General features: G+C 40.3%; 1 protein-coding gene across 3 annotated transcripts in view; it reads left to right on the forward strand.

Moving 5' to 3' along the window:
- The window catches only part of armc3 (armadillo repeat containing 3), a 163766-nt gene that overhangs the window by 133958 nt on the left and 12259 nt on the right, over positions 1-17549 (forward strand). For 2 of the 3 annotated variants that reach the window (XM_048561212.1, XM_059641959.1), the window contains one exon: positions 1267-1374. The exons of the other annotated variant lie outside the window; for it this stretch is intronic. In XM_048561212.1, coding sequence (XP_048417169.1) covers positions 1267-1374 — 108 coding nt within the window. The remainder of the gene's footprint in view (positions 1-1266; positions 1375-17549) is intronic. 3 annotated transcript variants of the gene reach the window in all.

The following is a 17549-nucleotide window of genomic DNA, read 5'->3' on the forward strand; positions in this document are numbered from 1 at the left end:
AAGATAGTTATGGTTTATGGAAACTTTTTAATCATCTTACATAACATGATATCCTCTTCAATAGAAAATCCAAGAAGAGAAGCAATCCCTCTTTAAAAGAAGCTCTCCTGTTTTTAATTAGGCCTCAAGTGTTGTTTGAGAAATTGAATAGAATGTGGTTGGGCTACAAAATCCCTAATTCGATCAGAATTCCAGTCTGTCAAAAGAAAGCAAGGCTTAAGTATCAACATCTCCCAGGTTTCAAGGCAACAACATCATGGGGGTTTCCATCTTGTTCTGCCCACTCCATTCGTGACTTGACTTAAGCCAGCTAGTAAATGTCTCCACATCAAAACCCTTCCTGATGCAACATGACAATTTACAGGTTAGTTCTAATCTATTAAAAACTTGCATTATTAAGGTGGCTTTTAGCTCTGAGGTGAACTGAAGCAAAAAGTGAGCCAAAATTGTGGACTTGATGTCTCAGCAGAATTGCTGGTTAGCTGCTAGCTATGGTCTCTTGTAATTACTCTGTCAAAGCATTTGACACCTTTCCATGACCACCAAATTCTTCTTCTGATTGCCTACACTATTTTGTGACACAGAGGGAATCAACAACAAAAAAATAGCAGTTGGTCTCAAAACAGGTAGTGCTGCAGAGAATCAACAGGCCTGGAAGTATATTTAAGAGTTAGAAGTTGTCTGTCCCAGGGACCCACAGACAGCTCAAAATATTAAAAGTATCTTCAAATGTCCAACCCTCACTTGTCTCCCAATCTGTCATCCTGGAGCATTCATTCAATCCCGGTGTTTCAATTTCTATGTTTTAAATGCCAACATAGTTCAGTGTAACTTCACTTTGAGGATCAGACCGATTTTGAGAAAAATGGCTCGTTCCGTCATTTAGCCCAATGTTCATTGGTCCTCTGCTGTGAGTGGAGGCAGTGAAGCCAGCACCGAGGAGACTGCTGAGCCCAAAGCCAAAATCATGACACTGTGTTGGCAATAACAAATTTACAGGCTGCCCATCACCAGCTGATTTGGAACTTTATTGTGAATTGTGATTCTTGCACCAAAAACATAAGACTTTTTTTAGCCTGAAATCAGAAATGAAAACATTTTTGATTGCCAGAAAATTTGTAGAATATAAGACTTTGTCCCATGTCTTAAATAGCTTTCCTGAAAATTCTAACAATTTTGGAACATAGTATTGTTAGAAGTGGTAGATTAATTTTCTGTTCCTCCCATGGAAATGAAAAGTACTGAATTCAATGTCTTATTTTGTAGACACCAGATGGCAGGATTGCCTATAGAAGAAAAACTCACTGAGGCTCCGTTAGCTGTCAGTAATCGTTTCCCTTCTAGCAAAGCAAACAGCAAAGATAAACCATCCAGGTCTGACTAGTTTCTTTTCATGTTACTTTTCTACAAATTTTAAAATAATTATCATCATCAGGTGAGTGGTTGAGAGACTATAACTTTATCAAAATTTTGGTGGTGATAACCTGAGTATCTAGCATCTCAATTCTGAAGCAAAAATCTCTTTCTCTGAGTTATGTTCCCCATTTTTTGATTTTGTTTACTTTATTCATATGATGGTAACTTTAGAATCAAAATATTATAAATACTTAAGGTTCCATGAAGTAAAAGCAGAAATTGCTCGAAGTACTTAACAGGTCTGGTAGCATATTTGGGGAGAGAAATCTGAGTTGAAATAACTCCTTCAAAACTGAAGGGGGTAGAGAAGTGATAGGATTTGTGGCATTAAAAGGAGGAAGGAATATCAGAGGGAAGGTTTAGGATGGAGACTAGAGGATAGGAGATTAAATGGCAAAGATGTCATAGAATAAAAAATAAAGGGAATAAGGTTTATATCCAGAATGAGTGCCCCAGAATAGTGAACAGCTCTGTCAGAAAACAAATACATGAAAACCAAAATTCAAACCAGCACATGGTGAAAATACAGAATCGTAGTGGGGAACAGAATTCATTGTCAGAAATTGTTGAGCTAAGTGTCGAGTTCAGAAGTATATAAAATGACTAATTGGAGGATGAGATGCTGTGCATTGCAGCATGTGGAGCTTCACTGAAACACGACTACAGGCTGAGGGCAGTAGTGTGCATGAGAGCATCCTTTCAATATGAAGACTGGTGTGACAGAAAGTGAGGACTATTGGAAAGGAGGAAAGGGTGTGAGAGTGTGGGAATACATTCAGACATATTTGCGGGCCTGTCTATCACAGACTGGGAGTTCTTGGTTCAGCCAGAAATGTGCCAGAACAGATGTAATGGAGAAACCAGGAGTATGGAATGGAGTCTCTACAGGAAGCAGTAGTTTAAAAAAAAGTGTCAGCAAAATAGTTGTGGGTTTGCTAGACTTATAATAAATATTACTAACCAGACTATCCTCTGAAGTGGAGAGAGATTGAAGAAAGGAAGAGGAGTGTTGGAAATGGACCATGTGAAGGTGAGAGAAAGGTAGTATTATGAACCCAGCTGTTATTGCTGGACAAGTCTGATCACTAATTGAAATTTGGCTTGATAGATCATATTTTTGATGTTTTGGGGGTTTTATTAACATGGTCTTTTGCTGAAATACAAGCACACAATGCTTCAAATTTAGCTTTAACAATAACAGAAATTTACAACGCAAAAGAAATTAAAATAGAATAGAATAAGTCAAATGATTTATATATAAACATAAGTTTGAAGATTTTTTGAAACACAGTAAATTACAATGCCATTAACCTTAACAGCACCCTTTTATAGTACTCACAACAGACAGAATTCCCTTCTCTATCACTTAACTTAACAGATACTTTAGTTCCCTGTCTTTAGCATTTTTCTTGAGTCTTCATACATTGAGGTTAGACTTCCTCAGCTTCAAATAATCCCTTCAAAATATTAACCAAATACTTCTGAAATTTTCAAACTCAATTCATTACACTGAAGTAACTGATTTCTTCCTTCATCAGGAGAAACTGTTTTAAATATCCAGTTTCAACCATGATTTCAGCATACTGTAAACTAAGTTGTTTTTTCAAGAAGTTTATTTTTCTCCAAGTCAAAATAATCATACCTGCCTCCAACAGTAGCCTAATGCATGACTGTTTGTGTTTGTTGGTAAAACTCACTCCATGAAGACAAATCCCATCACACTCTCTAAGAAGTTTCTCTCTTTTTCATACCATGTTTTCATATCAGACTTGATCTGTGCAGCCTTCTACCCATTAGTAACTCAGCCAGTGCTATCCTTGCAGTTGCCCTATATATCAAATAAGAATTGTGAAGCTTTGTGTCTAGCGACGCTGCAGGTTGTTTCTTCAAGCTAGTCTTCAAAGTTTAGACTCCTCCTTCTGCCAGATATTGCCAGATCCTATTTGACTTTAAGAAATAACCAAATTCCCTGCTGGTAAATGACGGCCCATTATCTGTGACCAACACTTCCAGGACTCCATGTGAACCCTTGAAAGGATTTGTGCAGTCAACTTGCAACTAAGACCAGGGTTTGCCAGGTCATTACCACGGATGTGGGAGATCTGCTGGTGGTAATTTTTGCCCTTATTTATACTCTGGGCACTGCTCCACCAATATAGCTAGTTCTGTATCCAAGCCTGACCACCAGACATAACATCTCACCAATATCTTGATTTGGGACACCCTTGGATGGCCCTAGTGGAGTTGAGCCAGTATTTACTGGCAACCTTTGCTCAGGACAATCAACGTTGTTTCCCATAACAGTATGCTGTTCTGGACCATATGCTGGTTTATCTGGGTCTAAAAAGGTTTCAGTTCTAGTTATGACAGCCTTCTGTCTTCCCCAATTAATACCAGTTATTTTAGTTTTGAAAGGAATGAATTTTTCTGCATCCAACGTCTGCTGTAACTGGGAGTGTGTCATATCATTTACAGACTCTTCCATTGTGGGTAACCCGCAGTGGTGTATCTGCTAATGGGAAGTGCCTCAAAATATCCACGTTTGCTACTTGGCCTCCCAGATGATGTTCTAACTTGTGATTACAAACAGTTAGTATTAGAGCCCACTGCTGAATGTGGCCCAAAGCTATGGACAACACTGTCTCGTACTCTTTAAGCATACCAAGTAGGGGATTGTCGTCCATTATTATCACAAGTTTTCATCCATAAAGTTATAGGTGGAACTTCCCGACTCCAAATATGACTGCCAATCCTTCTTTCTCTATCAGAACATATTTATGCTGTGCATTAGCCAAAGTCCTGGATGCATACGCTATTGGGCATTTGTCTCCATTGGGCTACCTATGAGCTAAAACCACCCCAAAGCTATTGGGGAGATATCATGTGTCAATACCAGATCTTTCTTGGGATCATAGTGTCCCAACATCTTTAAAGGAAATAACTGTTTTTCTTTACTTCATTGAAAGCCACAGCTTGTCTATGCAACCATTTCCATTTTTTTTAAAGTTGATGCGAAGGTGCCAGAATGGATGCCAGATTATGCAGGAACTTTCCATAATAATCTACCAGCCCAAGAAATGACCTAAGCTCCTGGACAGAAATGACAGCTGGGGCTGTCACTGTCTTGTGTAACCCAGTCTTGTTGACTGTAGCCCAAGTAGGTCACATACGTTTTTCCCTTCTGAGATGTACACCTGCCTTGGAAAAATGCTATAGGAGTGTATCCAAGTTCTCTAAATGTTCCTTATTAGTTTTACCTGTTATTAGGACATTAACTAGGTAAGTGGCGATCTGAAGTAGACATTTCAATGTCCACTGAAAAAATGGACAGGCTGACGATACCCCAAATGGCAGTCTTGTATATTGGTAAAAGCTCTTCTGGATGTTAATTGGAGCATACTTCTGGGCATTCTGGTCTAAACACAATTGTAAGTAAGCGTGGCTCATTCTTGTTTCTTGAGCGACAGCTCCCCCTCCCCCCACTACCCTGCTAGCTTTGTGTATAAGTCCTCTATCCAAGGGATTGGGTATTTATCCAGCTGTGAAAATTGGTTTACCATTTGTTTAAAATCTCCACAAAGGTGAACCGACCCGTTGGCCTTCAAAACTGGTACAACCTATGCTGCATATTCTGCGAATTAGACAGGCTTGATGATTCCTTCACTTTCCAGCCTTCTGGTTTCTGCCTCTACTTTTGCCCAAAAGAAAATGGTATTTGGCGGGCATTGCAGAATCATGGAATTCCATCCTGATCAACGTGCAAGGTGACCATGGCTTCTCTGATAGTATCTACATCTTCCTGGAAAACTTTCAAATATTTAATCAGGGGGTTTCACTCAGGCAGCCATTTTCTAATTGAAACATATTGAGCTAATTCAGGTGCAACTCATTTGCCTCACCAAACTTGGGCCCAACTCTTTTACTACAGTCTCTGGTACCTGAACTAGCTGCTTTGCATAAGAGACTGGAACCATAGTTGTACCCTAATCTGTAAAAGTTCCACAGAACAGGTTCTCAGCCTAGCTGAGGCCATGCGCAAAGTTGAGCACTAGATCCAGGTCTGGGTGGACCTTCCAAGATTGGAACTCTCCTGAATATCGGTCTATAAGATATCTCCCTCAATTTAAGTCTCATAGGATTCTTTTGCTATTGTGAGTCTGCATACTGACAACAATTACAATGCCTTGCTGGTCACGATCCTGAAGAAAATCTTAACCGTTTGGCCAAGGCTTGGATTTGTTTAGAGGTTTTGCTGTGGGTCAACCTAGAGTCCCTCTGATCAGAACTTGTCCTGGGTGAGGCTGTGCAATTGCCTGCATTCAAGTGGTATTATGTAAGCTCAATTGAACTGGCGAGGGTGTCCACTTCCATAGGAATATCCTGCAACTCATATGCTCCACTTGCTATACTTTCCAATGATAAAGCCAGCTGTAGCTCCTGTTTGAAGCCCAGTTGGACTTCAACTCTTAGGCGTTTTTGCATAGTTACATCATTAAGCCCACATACTAGATGGCCTCTAAGCATCTCATTAAGGATTAAATTAAAGTCACAGGCTTCTGCCAGTTTTCTTAAGCTAATCAAAAATTCCAGTATGGATTTTCCTGTTTCTCGAATTGCTGAGTAAAAGTGATATCATCTTAGAATTAGAGGAGTCTGAGAGTCATAATATTTCTTACCTGTCAATTTTTGAAAAGTTTTAGTATCTGATGCCTCAGAGAAAGGTAGGCTCCCAATGATAGAAAATTCTGCAGCTGTACAAGCTGTCAAGAGAATTTTGCATTTGTTTTGGTCAGCCAGAATGACATTTGCTAAGAAAAAAATAACATTCTTTCCACATACTGGGCCCAGTCCTTGACAGCAGGGTCAAACAAGTCAAGCTTCCCAAACAAAGGTATGATGTAAGAAATGCTACCCCAACTCAAAGATGATTGTTGCAAGCAAGTTTCTTCAGGATTGCACTTTACTCTCATCACCACTGAAATAATTCCGGAGCCTGGCATCCTAGCTCCAGGTTGCCGCTTATTTACATGTGGTACTGCTTCATTCATAGTCCATTACCAGAGTGTCAATATCTCCAATACTCACCCTTTTCATATGCTAGCCAGGGCTCCCTAATTGGACCAGACTAACTGCCCTAATCAGGGAATTTATCTTCTGCGTGGCCTAGTAGGCTGACCTCGTGACAATCACAAATCTGCCATGGTGGGATTCACACCTAGTTCCCCAGAACATTTGGTGGGAAGGTCACCAGACCCAAAACGTTAACTTTGCTTTCTCTTCACAGATGCTGCCAGACCTGCTGAGCTTTTCCAGCAACTTCTTTTTTATGTGTTTGATTTACAGAATTCACAGCTCTTTTGGCTTTTATTTCCCCAGAACATTACCTGGGTCTGTAGGTCAATAGTCTGGCACTAGGCTGATGCCTCTTACATACTGGTTTACAAGAATGGTCTCGGGATGAAGGGCTTGTCATATGAGGAATAGTTGAGGACTCTGGGTCTGTACTCAATAGAGTTTAGAAGGACGAGGGACAACCTGATTGATACTTACAGAATACTGAGAGACCTGGATAAGGTGCATTTGGAGAAGATGTTTCGACAAATAGGGGTCATGTGTTTAAGTTAAAAGGGGAAAACATTAAAGGAGAATTGGCAAGTATTTTTTAATGCAGGACAGTATGGAACGCACTGCCAAAAGAGGTGGTAGAAGTGGATGCAATAGTGATGTTTAAGAGAATTCTTGACAGATACATCAAGTGGCAGGAAGAGAGGGATATTGACTATGTTCTTTGTGTGGGCCTTGAAATGTTTTCTTCTACTCTAAAGGCTTTATAAATTGTTATTCATCTGACATTTCTGCACCGCTGATAGTCTACTGCACCTAAGAATGCCCAGTTTTGAATCACCAAATTTGTTCAAGGTCAGTCCGATTTAGGATGATGTTATTGCCACACAACACATTGGAAGATATCTACATGCGAAGGTCTTTTCTGTGGTCAGACTTATACTGTCATGGATGTACAGAAATACACCAAGTAGGTTTCTCCCATTTGTTAGTTCCTTCACTGACATTTCAACATTTTCTGGATTGACAAGATCATGTGATTTCCTTGATTTGTGTTCGGCAGTAAGTGGGTTGTGCCCCACATAGTAATTACTGAGGTTAAAAGTCTAAAGTGTACTATAAGCTACCTCCTGCTTTTCTGGAAATTGTTCTGGAGATGGGGAGGGTGAAATTGGAGAATGGTGAATCTGTGGACTCATTGCCAAAGAAGGCAGTGGGCAGCACCTGAGTGTATTTATTCTGGAAATCAAGCAGCTAAGCAGAGCAAGGAGAATAAAAAATGAGATTTCTTGCTTTAATTACTGGGGAGATAAAAATGGAAAGAACTGTGGATGTTGTAAATCAGGAACAAAAGCAGAAGTGACTGGAAAAGCGCAGCAGGTCTGGCAGCATCTGTGAAGAAAAAATCAGAGTTAACATTTCGAGTGTGGAGACCCTCCTCGGAACTAACTTGGCTTTGAGAAGATTAGTTGCCAAACAACCCTATTTGGTCTCAGAATTCTGTTTTTCTAGACCCAGAATTTAGTGATTAGATAAAACTCCCTTGAAGCTGCTATCTCTCTTGAAAACTTGAATCATTAGAAGAAATCCACATCTGCTGAGTTTTTCCAGCACTTCATTTTTACATTAGGTCACTAGCATCCATTGTACTTTAATTTGATTGGATTCAGAACTAGAATTTATCATTAATCTATTGCTCTCAACAATTCTGCATTGACAGGACGTCTCAGTGGACATGAAAAGTTATCACCTTTTATCCTCTCTTTCCAGTCTTTGGCCCATGGAAATTACTTCCTTTTTTTTCCCGTTTTTATTGCCTTTTACAAAAGAAAACTATCATCTGTGAAGAGACCTGCCTTTTTACATTGTGAGTGGTGTTTGCATGTGATTAAGGAGATATAGTTCTATTTCCAGATCATAGTTTAGGTGTTAATCAGTGGTTGTGAATTGTTCCAAGACAAATTTGTTCATTATAAACGGATTATTTTGTATCATGAAAGAACCTTGGGCAATGTTCTTTTATTCAGTGCAGTGGTAAATAGAATCATAGAATCCCCACAGTGTGGAAACAGGCCCCTTTGGCCTAACAAGTCCACACCAACCCTAAGAGTATCCCACCCAGACCCATCCCCCTATAACCCACCTAACCTACACATCCCTGAACACTATGGACAATTTAGCATGGCCAGTTCACCTAGCCTGCACATCTTTGGATTGCGGGAGGAAACCAGAGCACCCGGGGGAAACCCATGCAGACACAGCGAAAATGTGCAAACTCCACACAGGCAGTCGCCCGAGGTTGGAGTTGAACCCAGGTCCCTGGCGCTGTGAGGCAGCAGTGCTAACCACTGAGCCACTGTGCTGCCCTAAAGGAGGAGTAAAAATTGAATTGGCCATTTTGACAATTGAAACAACAAACACACCCAATGGTGTGACAGGTGGAGTAGTGGGGCTTGACTATCAGCTCTTTCCACCCATTATAGCCATAACAGTTTTGGACTTGATCAGCTTAGTCAGTGGTGGTGCTACCAAGTCACTTTTGGTGACGGGTATTGAGTTCCCACACCTAGATTATATTCTGTGCCCTATGTTGAGAACTCTCAGGATAACTCCTTCCGATTGTATACTGCTGTACCACTATCTCTGCTGGTTTTGTCCTGTGGTGGGATAGGACATACCCAGAAATGATGATGGTGGTATCTGGGTCATTGGCTTTATGGTATAATTCTGTGAGTATGGCTATTTCAGGCTGTTGTTTGACTAGTCTCCCCATTTTGGCACCAGCCCTGGATGTTAGTAAGGAGGACTCTGCAGGGTCAGTAGGTTTGGGTTTGCCAATGTTGTTTCTAGTCCCTCAGTTGATGCAAGATAGTCCATCCAATTTCATTTCATTTAAGACAGTTAAAAGTCATTTCTCTGCATCTAGAGTCATATTTAGGCCAGAGCTGCAAAGATATTGGATTTCTTCCCCAAAGCACATTAGTGAACCAGATGGATTTCTATGGCAATGTCTAAGGTTCTTGAGTAGATCTGTAGCTCGTGTTGTGGGTGCTATGGTTGGTTCACTTGCCAGGCTGGTTTGTTAGTTCACAGATATTTCATTACCCTGCTGGTTAACATCATCAGTGCAGCCTCCGATGAAGTGCTGTTGTGTTTTCCAGCCTGTTATTTGAACTCTAGTTTCTGTTGGATTTGATTACCTCATTTCTGGTTTCCCTTCGCAGTGGTGTGTATATATAGGGTCCGGTACTATGTGTTTGTTGATGGCCTTCAACTAAGAAGGCCATCCACCAAGAAGGCCATCAACAAACACATAGCACCGGACCCTATATGTACACCACTGTGAAGGGAAACAAGAAATGAGGTAATCAAATCCAACGAAAACCAGCATTTAAATATCAGGCGGGAAAACACAATAGCTTCTTATGGCAATGGTTACATTATCACAATTAGACTAGTCGTAATTCCAGATTTCATTAAATTCACATTTCAGCATCTGTAATAAAGTGATTCAACCTCATATCCCCAAAGGATTAGCCATGAGTGACAAAACCATTACACCACTGCCTTCCCTGATGCAAGAAGTTGAAATACCATGCACAAATGGTCATAGCCAGTGAATACATCTTAAAATGCCATATTCTACCAATTGTACCACCCAATATAGACACCTCTCAATTCACCACACACCCAATACTTCTACCAACAATCTATATCAATCAGAACTCATAACTAACTTCAATAAGCTTCATCAAATTTCAAATACTCAGCCTTGTTGCAAACCTCAGACCTGTTGTCCACAATTTGCACACACTGTTCAACAGGAACCAGCTGAAGAGTTAGAATGCATGTTGTAATCCCCGTGGAGAAGATGGTGCTGGGCATTATTGAAAGGGTCATTGCTGAGGCCATGACCAGTGGCAGGCTGAATCCATCGGTCTCCATATTTTCACATCAAATCCTCTGGTCACATCCTATTTCTCCATCATCTCTTCTTCTGACTTAAAAGCTGACGATAGTCTAAGCTTGAAGCTCTTAATTTCACTTTCCCACTCGTCCTTCACTTTCATTTCAGATACCTAAAATTTTAACCTGCTCAGTCACAGCAGACTAAGACCAATCAGTGAAGAAACCACATTGTCACTTCATTTCGTACTCTCAGCTTTCAGTCAGATGTTGATATTGTATGTATTTTAGAGGATAGAAGAGGGACAGGGTCAGCATATGAAGATACATGGACAAAAATGCACTATGGCCAAAACGGGCAGTAAGGACAATCTTGGTGAAAGTTCATTTGAAGGCAAACGTGTATGAGCTCTGCTACAGAGGACTCAGGTATACCTTAAATAGCCTTGACTACTGAATAAAGTAAAATAGAGTCTAACACTCAGGTGCTTGGTGATTTGGGACATGTGCCAGAAAGCTGACTTTCATTGTAACTATCATACATAGTGCATTGTGTAAACCAAGGACCCATCCTTTCCAGCGTGGAACTAACAGCCAATATATAAAACAAAAGTAAAGTGCTGTGTGTGCTGGAAGTCTAAAATAAAAAGAGAAAGTGCTGAAGAAACTCAACAGGTCTGACAGCATCTGTGGAGAGAGAAACAGAGCTAACATTTCAAATCTGATATGTGTTCTTGAGAACTGAAAGGCCCTAGAAAATGGTGTTTTCCATGCTGTTAACAAAGGGGGAGCAGACGTGAACAGAACCGTTTGTGAGGGTGCTCAAAGCATGCACTAATGGTATTAAGGGAGGAATACATATATAGAATAGGTGTAAATGAACAGTGTGAAAAGGAGAGATAATGGGAGCTGCAGATGCTGGAGAATCCAAGATAATAAAGTGTGAAGCTGGATGAAAATAGCAGGCCAAGCAGCATCTCAGGAGCTCCTGAGATGCTGCTTGGCCTGCTGTGTTCATCCAGCTTCACACTTTATTATAGTGTGAAAAGGAGAAACTGGATCTGCTCTGCTGAGAGAAAAGCTATCAAGACACAAACAAGGTACACACAAATTGTATTTAAGATGGAGGAGAGAGGTGATGCTTTGAATTTGTTTTACTCAATGTTGTGCCGGAAATCTGTAAATTTTTAAAAAAATACACCATGAGGTGCCGTTCCTCTAGCTTGTATTGAGCTTCACTGGAACACTGCAGCAGCCCAAGGACAGAAATATTAGCGTGGGAGCAAGATAGTTTGTTGCAATGGCAAGCAACTGAAAGATCAGACTCATTCTTACAGATAGAGCTGAGGTATTCTGCAAAGCAGTCTTCCAATCTGTATTTGCCAATGTAAGGGAGACCATATAGTGAGTAGCAAATACCGTAGACTAAATTGAAAGATGTACAAGTAAATTGCTGCTTCACAAGAAAGATTTGTTTGGGCCCTTGGACATTGAGGAGGAAGGAAGAGGTGAAATGGCATTTGTTATGGTGAGACATTTTGCTCCCTAGTGAATGCTCTAATTACAAAGGTGGAATGATAAATCTTTGTATTAAGGGCTTGAATTTAACTGAGCAGGATTTTAGCCAATCCACATCTAAAAACCTGTTTTGAAAACTTAGCCCACATAAGAAAATAAAAAAAAATGGGGGCAGCACAGTTGCTCAGTGGTTAGCACTGCAGCCTCACAACACCAGGGAACTGGGTTCAATTCTGGCCTTGGGCCACCATCCATGTGGAGATTGCACATTCTCCCTGTGTCTGCGCGGGTTTCCTCCACGTGCTCCGGCTTCCTCCCACAATCCAAAGATGTGTAGGCTAGCTGGATTGGCCATGCTAAATTGCTCATATTGTTCAGGGATGTGTAAATTAGATGGGTTATACAGGGATGGATCTGAGATGCTCCAAGGGTCAGTGTGGACATGTTGGGCTGAAGGGCCTGTTTCCACACTGTAGGGATTCTACAATGATCATTTTACAGCTCTAGCAAATCTCACCACAGCAAGTGAAACAATTCACAACATCCTAAAGCAAACAATAATATTTTAAATCAAGCAGCATCTAAGATATTAAGCCAATTCGCACAAAAGCACAATGTTAACGAATTCTTTAAACTACTTGGCTTTGCCAAAAGAACAGTTTGTTTTCTTGGGTCATATCCTATGTCCCAAATTTAATTGAAATCTGTCAGTTAGCTTTTGAGATATAGGTGTTTTCTAATCAACCTGTCAGAAATGTTATGACATACCTTAGGAGCAAGTGGGACTTAACCTGGGCCTTCCTGGCTCAGAGAAAGGGACACTACCAGTGCAACACAAGAGCATTGCATTTAAGATATATTGTTTATAGATGTCCTAATCTTTGGAGCAGTTGGGTGAGGCTTCCTGGTTCAGAATAGGAGCACTACCACTGTGCCACAACAGCTGTAGATTTTTAGATGACAAGGTGTAGAGCTGGATGAACACAGCAGGCCAAGCAGCATCAGAGGAGCAGGGAAACTGGCATTTCAGGCCTAGACTTTTCTTCTTGTTATCACCTTGTTGTCTCAGATTCTCCAGCATCTGCAGTTCCTACTATCTCTGAAACAATGTTAGCCCTAGATTTTTAAATTTTTTTTAGGAAGTTTTGGTTATTTAATCTATTTTTCTAATTACTGTGTTCAGAGATGTTATTACACACAGCTGGAGCAGATAGGTCTTGAACCGGTACCTCTTGGTTGGACCAAGACCTCTTGGTCAGGATAGTTCCTCTATGCTACAAGAGCTTTAGCTTTTTAAATATAATGTTTATAGACTAACAAGGGCAGAAACTGTACCTACGTTGCTAATTGCAACAGTCAGAAGAAATCAAGTAACAATGAATCTGTATATCATCATCCCTTAAATTCAGTTTATTTTGGGATAAGCAGCAATGTATTTTAATTCGGTTCCCTTGTTGCACAGTGGTAGTATTCCTACCCTTGGACTGGTAATTCTGAGTTCAAGTCCACCCTGCTCCAGAGATGTGTAATAACGTTTCTCAACACGTTGATTAGAAAATAGGTTAAAAATGATCAGATGACCATCCCTTTAAATAGTACAAATGCTAACTCATGCTACTTAACATCATCCAAGGGTAAGCGTGGAGCTCAAAAATAACTGTGCTGGTATCAAGTCAGTGTTGGATGCTAATTGGCATCATGATCTGACTATTCTGCATACTTAGTTCATTCAGTACAAGAGGAAGCCATTCAGCCCATCATGCCTGTGCTAGAACTTTGTAAGGGCTATACAATTAATCCCATTTATCCCTTCCTATCAACAGAGTAACATTTTGTTCCTTTTCAGCTGCACACGCAGTTGCTTTTCAGAAGTTAGTGTTGAATTTACTTCCACTACCATAGCAAATCATAACAATAATCACAACAGTTCCAATACTTCAGAGAGGTGATGGCCTCGCGGTATTATCACTGGGCTGTTAATCCAGAGACCCAGATAACATTCTGGGTACCTGGGCTTGTATCGTACCGTGGCGGATGGTGAAATTTGAATTCAATAAAATATCTGGAATTAAGAATCCAATGGTGACCATGAATGTATTATCGGGTGTCGGAAAAACCCATCTGATTCACTAATGTTCTTTGGGGAAGGAAACTGCCATCCATACCTGGTCAGGCCTACATGTGACTCCAGAACCAGAGCAATGTGGGTGGCTCTGAACTACACTCTGGGCAATTAGGAATGCGCAATAAATGCTGCCTAGCCAGTCATGTCCTATCCCAGTATTTAATTAAAAAAATTGAACAGTTTAAAATTTTCTAGCAGAAGTTGGCTATATCAATCCAGCTAATGCCATTTTCAAATCTCAATCTGACAGAAGTGCCCTATCATGCCAAATTCAATCCTTCAATTTCTTTTGTATATGAGGAATAATCTTCCGTAATAGACAATAGACAATAGGTGCTGGAGTAGGCCGTTCGGCCCTTCGAGCCAGCACCACCATTCATTATGATTAATGGCTGATTATCCACAATCGGTATCCTGTACTTGCCTTATCCCCATAACCCTTGATTCCACTACCCATAAGAGCTCTATCCATCTCTTTCTTAAAAGTATCCAGAGACTTGGCCTCCACTGCCATCTGGGACAGAGTATTCCATATATCCACCACTCTCTAGGTGAAGAAGTTTTCCTCAATTCTGTTCTAAATGGCCTACCCCTTATTTTTAAACTATGTCCTCTGTTCTGGACTCACCCATCGGTGGAAACATGCTTCCTGCCTCCAGAGTGTCCAATCGCTTAATAATCTTATACGTCTCAATCAGATCCCCTCTCATCCTTCTAAACTCAAGTGTATACAAGCCCAGTCACTCCAATCTTTCAACATATGATAGTCCCGCCATTCCAGGAATTGACCTCGTGAATCTACTCTGCACTCCCTCAATAGCAAGAATGTCCTCCCTCAAATTTGGAGACCAAAATTGCACACAATACTCCAGGTGCGGTCTCACCAGGGCCCTGTAGAGCTGCAGAAGGACCTCTTTGCTCCTATACTCAATTCCTCTTGTTATGAAGGCCAGCATGCTATTAGCTTTCTTCACTGCCTGCTGTACCTGCAAGCTTGCTTTTATTGACTAATGTACAAGAACACCTAGATCTCGTTGTACTTCCTCTTTACCTAACTTGACTCCATTGAGAAATGTGTGTAATATGTGACTGATACATGTAAGAATATGCTGTCTAAGAAAGGGATGCTGAATTTGTGAAGGTTCAAGAAGAAATGCAGTTGTATTTAAGGAAACTGGGTGGTGAACAGTTGACAGGTGCAGAATTGTTTGAAGGGAATCTAAATACTTGTAGGATGGAAAAAATAACCAGTCTCTTTGAAGCAGCTCAGGAGATCAACAATGTCACAAAAGAAAAGAAGGCTATTATTCTTGAGTGGTGTCCAAGGAATAACTAAATTCCGTTTACTAAATATAGGAATAAGACAAAACTGTAAAACCGTTTCTGCCCTGTTTCTCCATGCATCAGGATTTCCAAGAATTCCTGCTCCTGAAAATGAGGTCAAAAAATGAATTGTGTTGCAGATGAAGAGAGGGATGATACGATAACTTGCCCCTTTATTCTCACCTATTGAGAATCTACAAAAAGATGTGTTCTTAGAGGGAGTATTTTGCCTTTTGAGCATGTTTTGATTTTTAGTAATGAACTAAAAACAGTCTTTCAGATATGTTTAAGTCAAAATAAATTGCAAAGTTTTCTTGATGCGATAGCCTAAAATGTAAAGATAGTAATGCACACAGACAAACATAGTTTCCAGAAAACAAAGAATGTAGAATACAAGAAACAAATCACATTCAGATTGAAACAAAAACAGAAATTGCTGGAAAAATTTGTCAAGTCTGGCAGCATCTATGGAGAGAATGCAGGAGTCAGAGTTTTGGATCCAGTGATTTCGTTATCAGAAGGAATTTCTACAGTAATTCCATTTTTGTTTCAGATTTCCAACACCTGCAGTTCTTTTTTTAAAATTACGCTCAGGTTGAGGTCTTTAAGGTGTACATAGTGCAAACCTGGATGAGTTGCCTTTCATGATGTTTTAGAAAATAATAAAGGTTGGAAATCTCAGAATTTCCAAACAAGGTCATCGCCAGGTTTCTGAAGAGGTGAAAATGAATTAGTAACCCTCACACTTCCTGAGTTGGCAGGTTGTTCGAGTTCTGTTCTTTTATCTGGAACAATTGTTGTTTTTGACCTGTTTCCAGACTGACTGGTGTCCCCTGATTCTGGAGATAATAAGATTCATTATATAAAGACAATTTTAGCCTTGTGATCAACTCTTCCAAGTCCAGAAGTTAGAATCCATTGCTGTGCAACAGGGAAATAGATGGTTTATTCACATCTGTTTATGATAAACTCATTTCTGAACTGTTAAGTTTCAAACTTGGAAACATGACAAGATTTGGATAATTCTACAGGTAAAAACTGGTGTGGGAATTCGTAGATGTTTTTATCTCTACGCCTGTTCAAGTGAGGAATCTCATTCATTGGTGTCCATCTTGGGTGAAGATAAATTGTCTATGTGCCATGTTGGTTCTTTTATCCTAAAATGATTGTGTACATCCAGTCAATATGATGCAGGTGTGACAGCTGAAAAAAGGCACAAGTCAATAGAGTCATTCAAAGAATGCATCCTCATTTGTCCCACAACTAACCCCCTTTCTCCTTTAGGAAAATAATGTGCTGACAATCAACTGAAAGCTTTTTGTCCCCAATATCAGTGCAGGACTAAAACTCAGGCTATTAGAATATTTGCTGTAATGTTTTCAGAATTTTAATATATACCAGAATAGAACATAGAACATAAAGTCTTCTAATAGTAGGAGATCATAGAATGGTTATAGTACAGAAGGAGGCCATTTGCCTGTAGTGTGTGTGCCTGGTCTCTGCAAGAGCAGTTAAGTGAGTCTCACTCCCTTATTGTTTGCCAGTAGTTCTACGAAACTTTCCTCCTCTCTTTTGAAAGCAGCAATTGAATCTGCTTCACAACACTCCCAGGCATTGCATTCCACATCCTAAACACTCAGTGCATAAAAAGATTTCTTGTATTGTAATTGCTTCCTTTGAAAATCACCTTAAATCGGTGACTTCTGGTCCTTAATTCTTCCCAGCTGGTCTGCCCAGCTTTCTCATATTTTTGAACATCTCTATCAAATCTCCTCTCAACTTTTTCCAAGGAAAATAGCCCTAGCTTCTCCAGTCTATCAATGTGACTCGTGTTTCACATTCCTCAAGCTATTCTCAGAAATCTCTAATGCTGCCAGATATAGTAACAACTGCCGATGCTGGCGTCAGAGATAACCCAGTGTGGAGCTGGAGGAATACAGCTAGCCAAGCAGCATCAGAGGAACATGAAAACTGACTTCTTCTGAAGAGCGGTCCTGACCCGAAATGTCAGTTTTCCTGCTCCTTTGATGTTGCCTGGCCTGCTGTGGTCCTCCAGCTCCACACAGTGTTTTCTCTGATGCTGTCAGGTTCTTTTTAAAGGTGTTACGAGAAAAGTGGATGTAATGCTCACACTCAGATTGAATCTCAGGTTTATCATAACTTCCTTGCTTTGTGCTCTTTGCCTCTATTTCATAGA

The sequence above is a fragment of the Stegostoma tigrinum genome, chromosome 2 (genome assembly GCF_030684315.1).
Source record: "Stegostoma tigrinum isolate sSteTig4 chromosome 2, sSteTig4.hap1, whole genome shotgun sequence".
Lineage (NCBI taxonomy): Eukaryota > Metazoa > Chordata > Chondrichthyes > Orectolobiformes > Stegostomatidae > Stegostoma > Stegostoma tigrinum.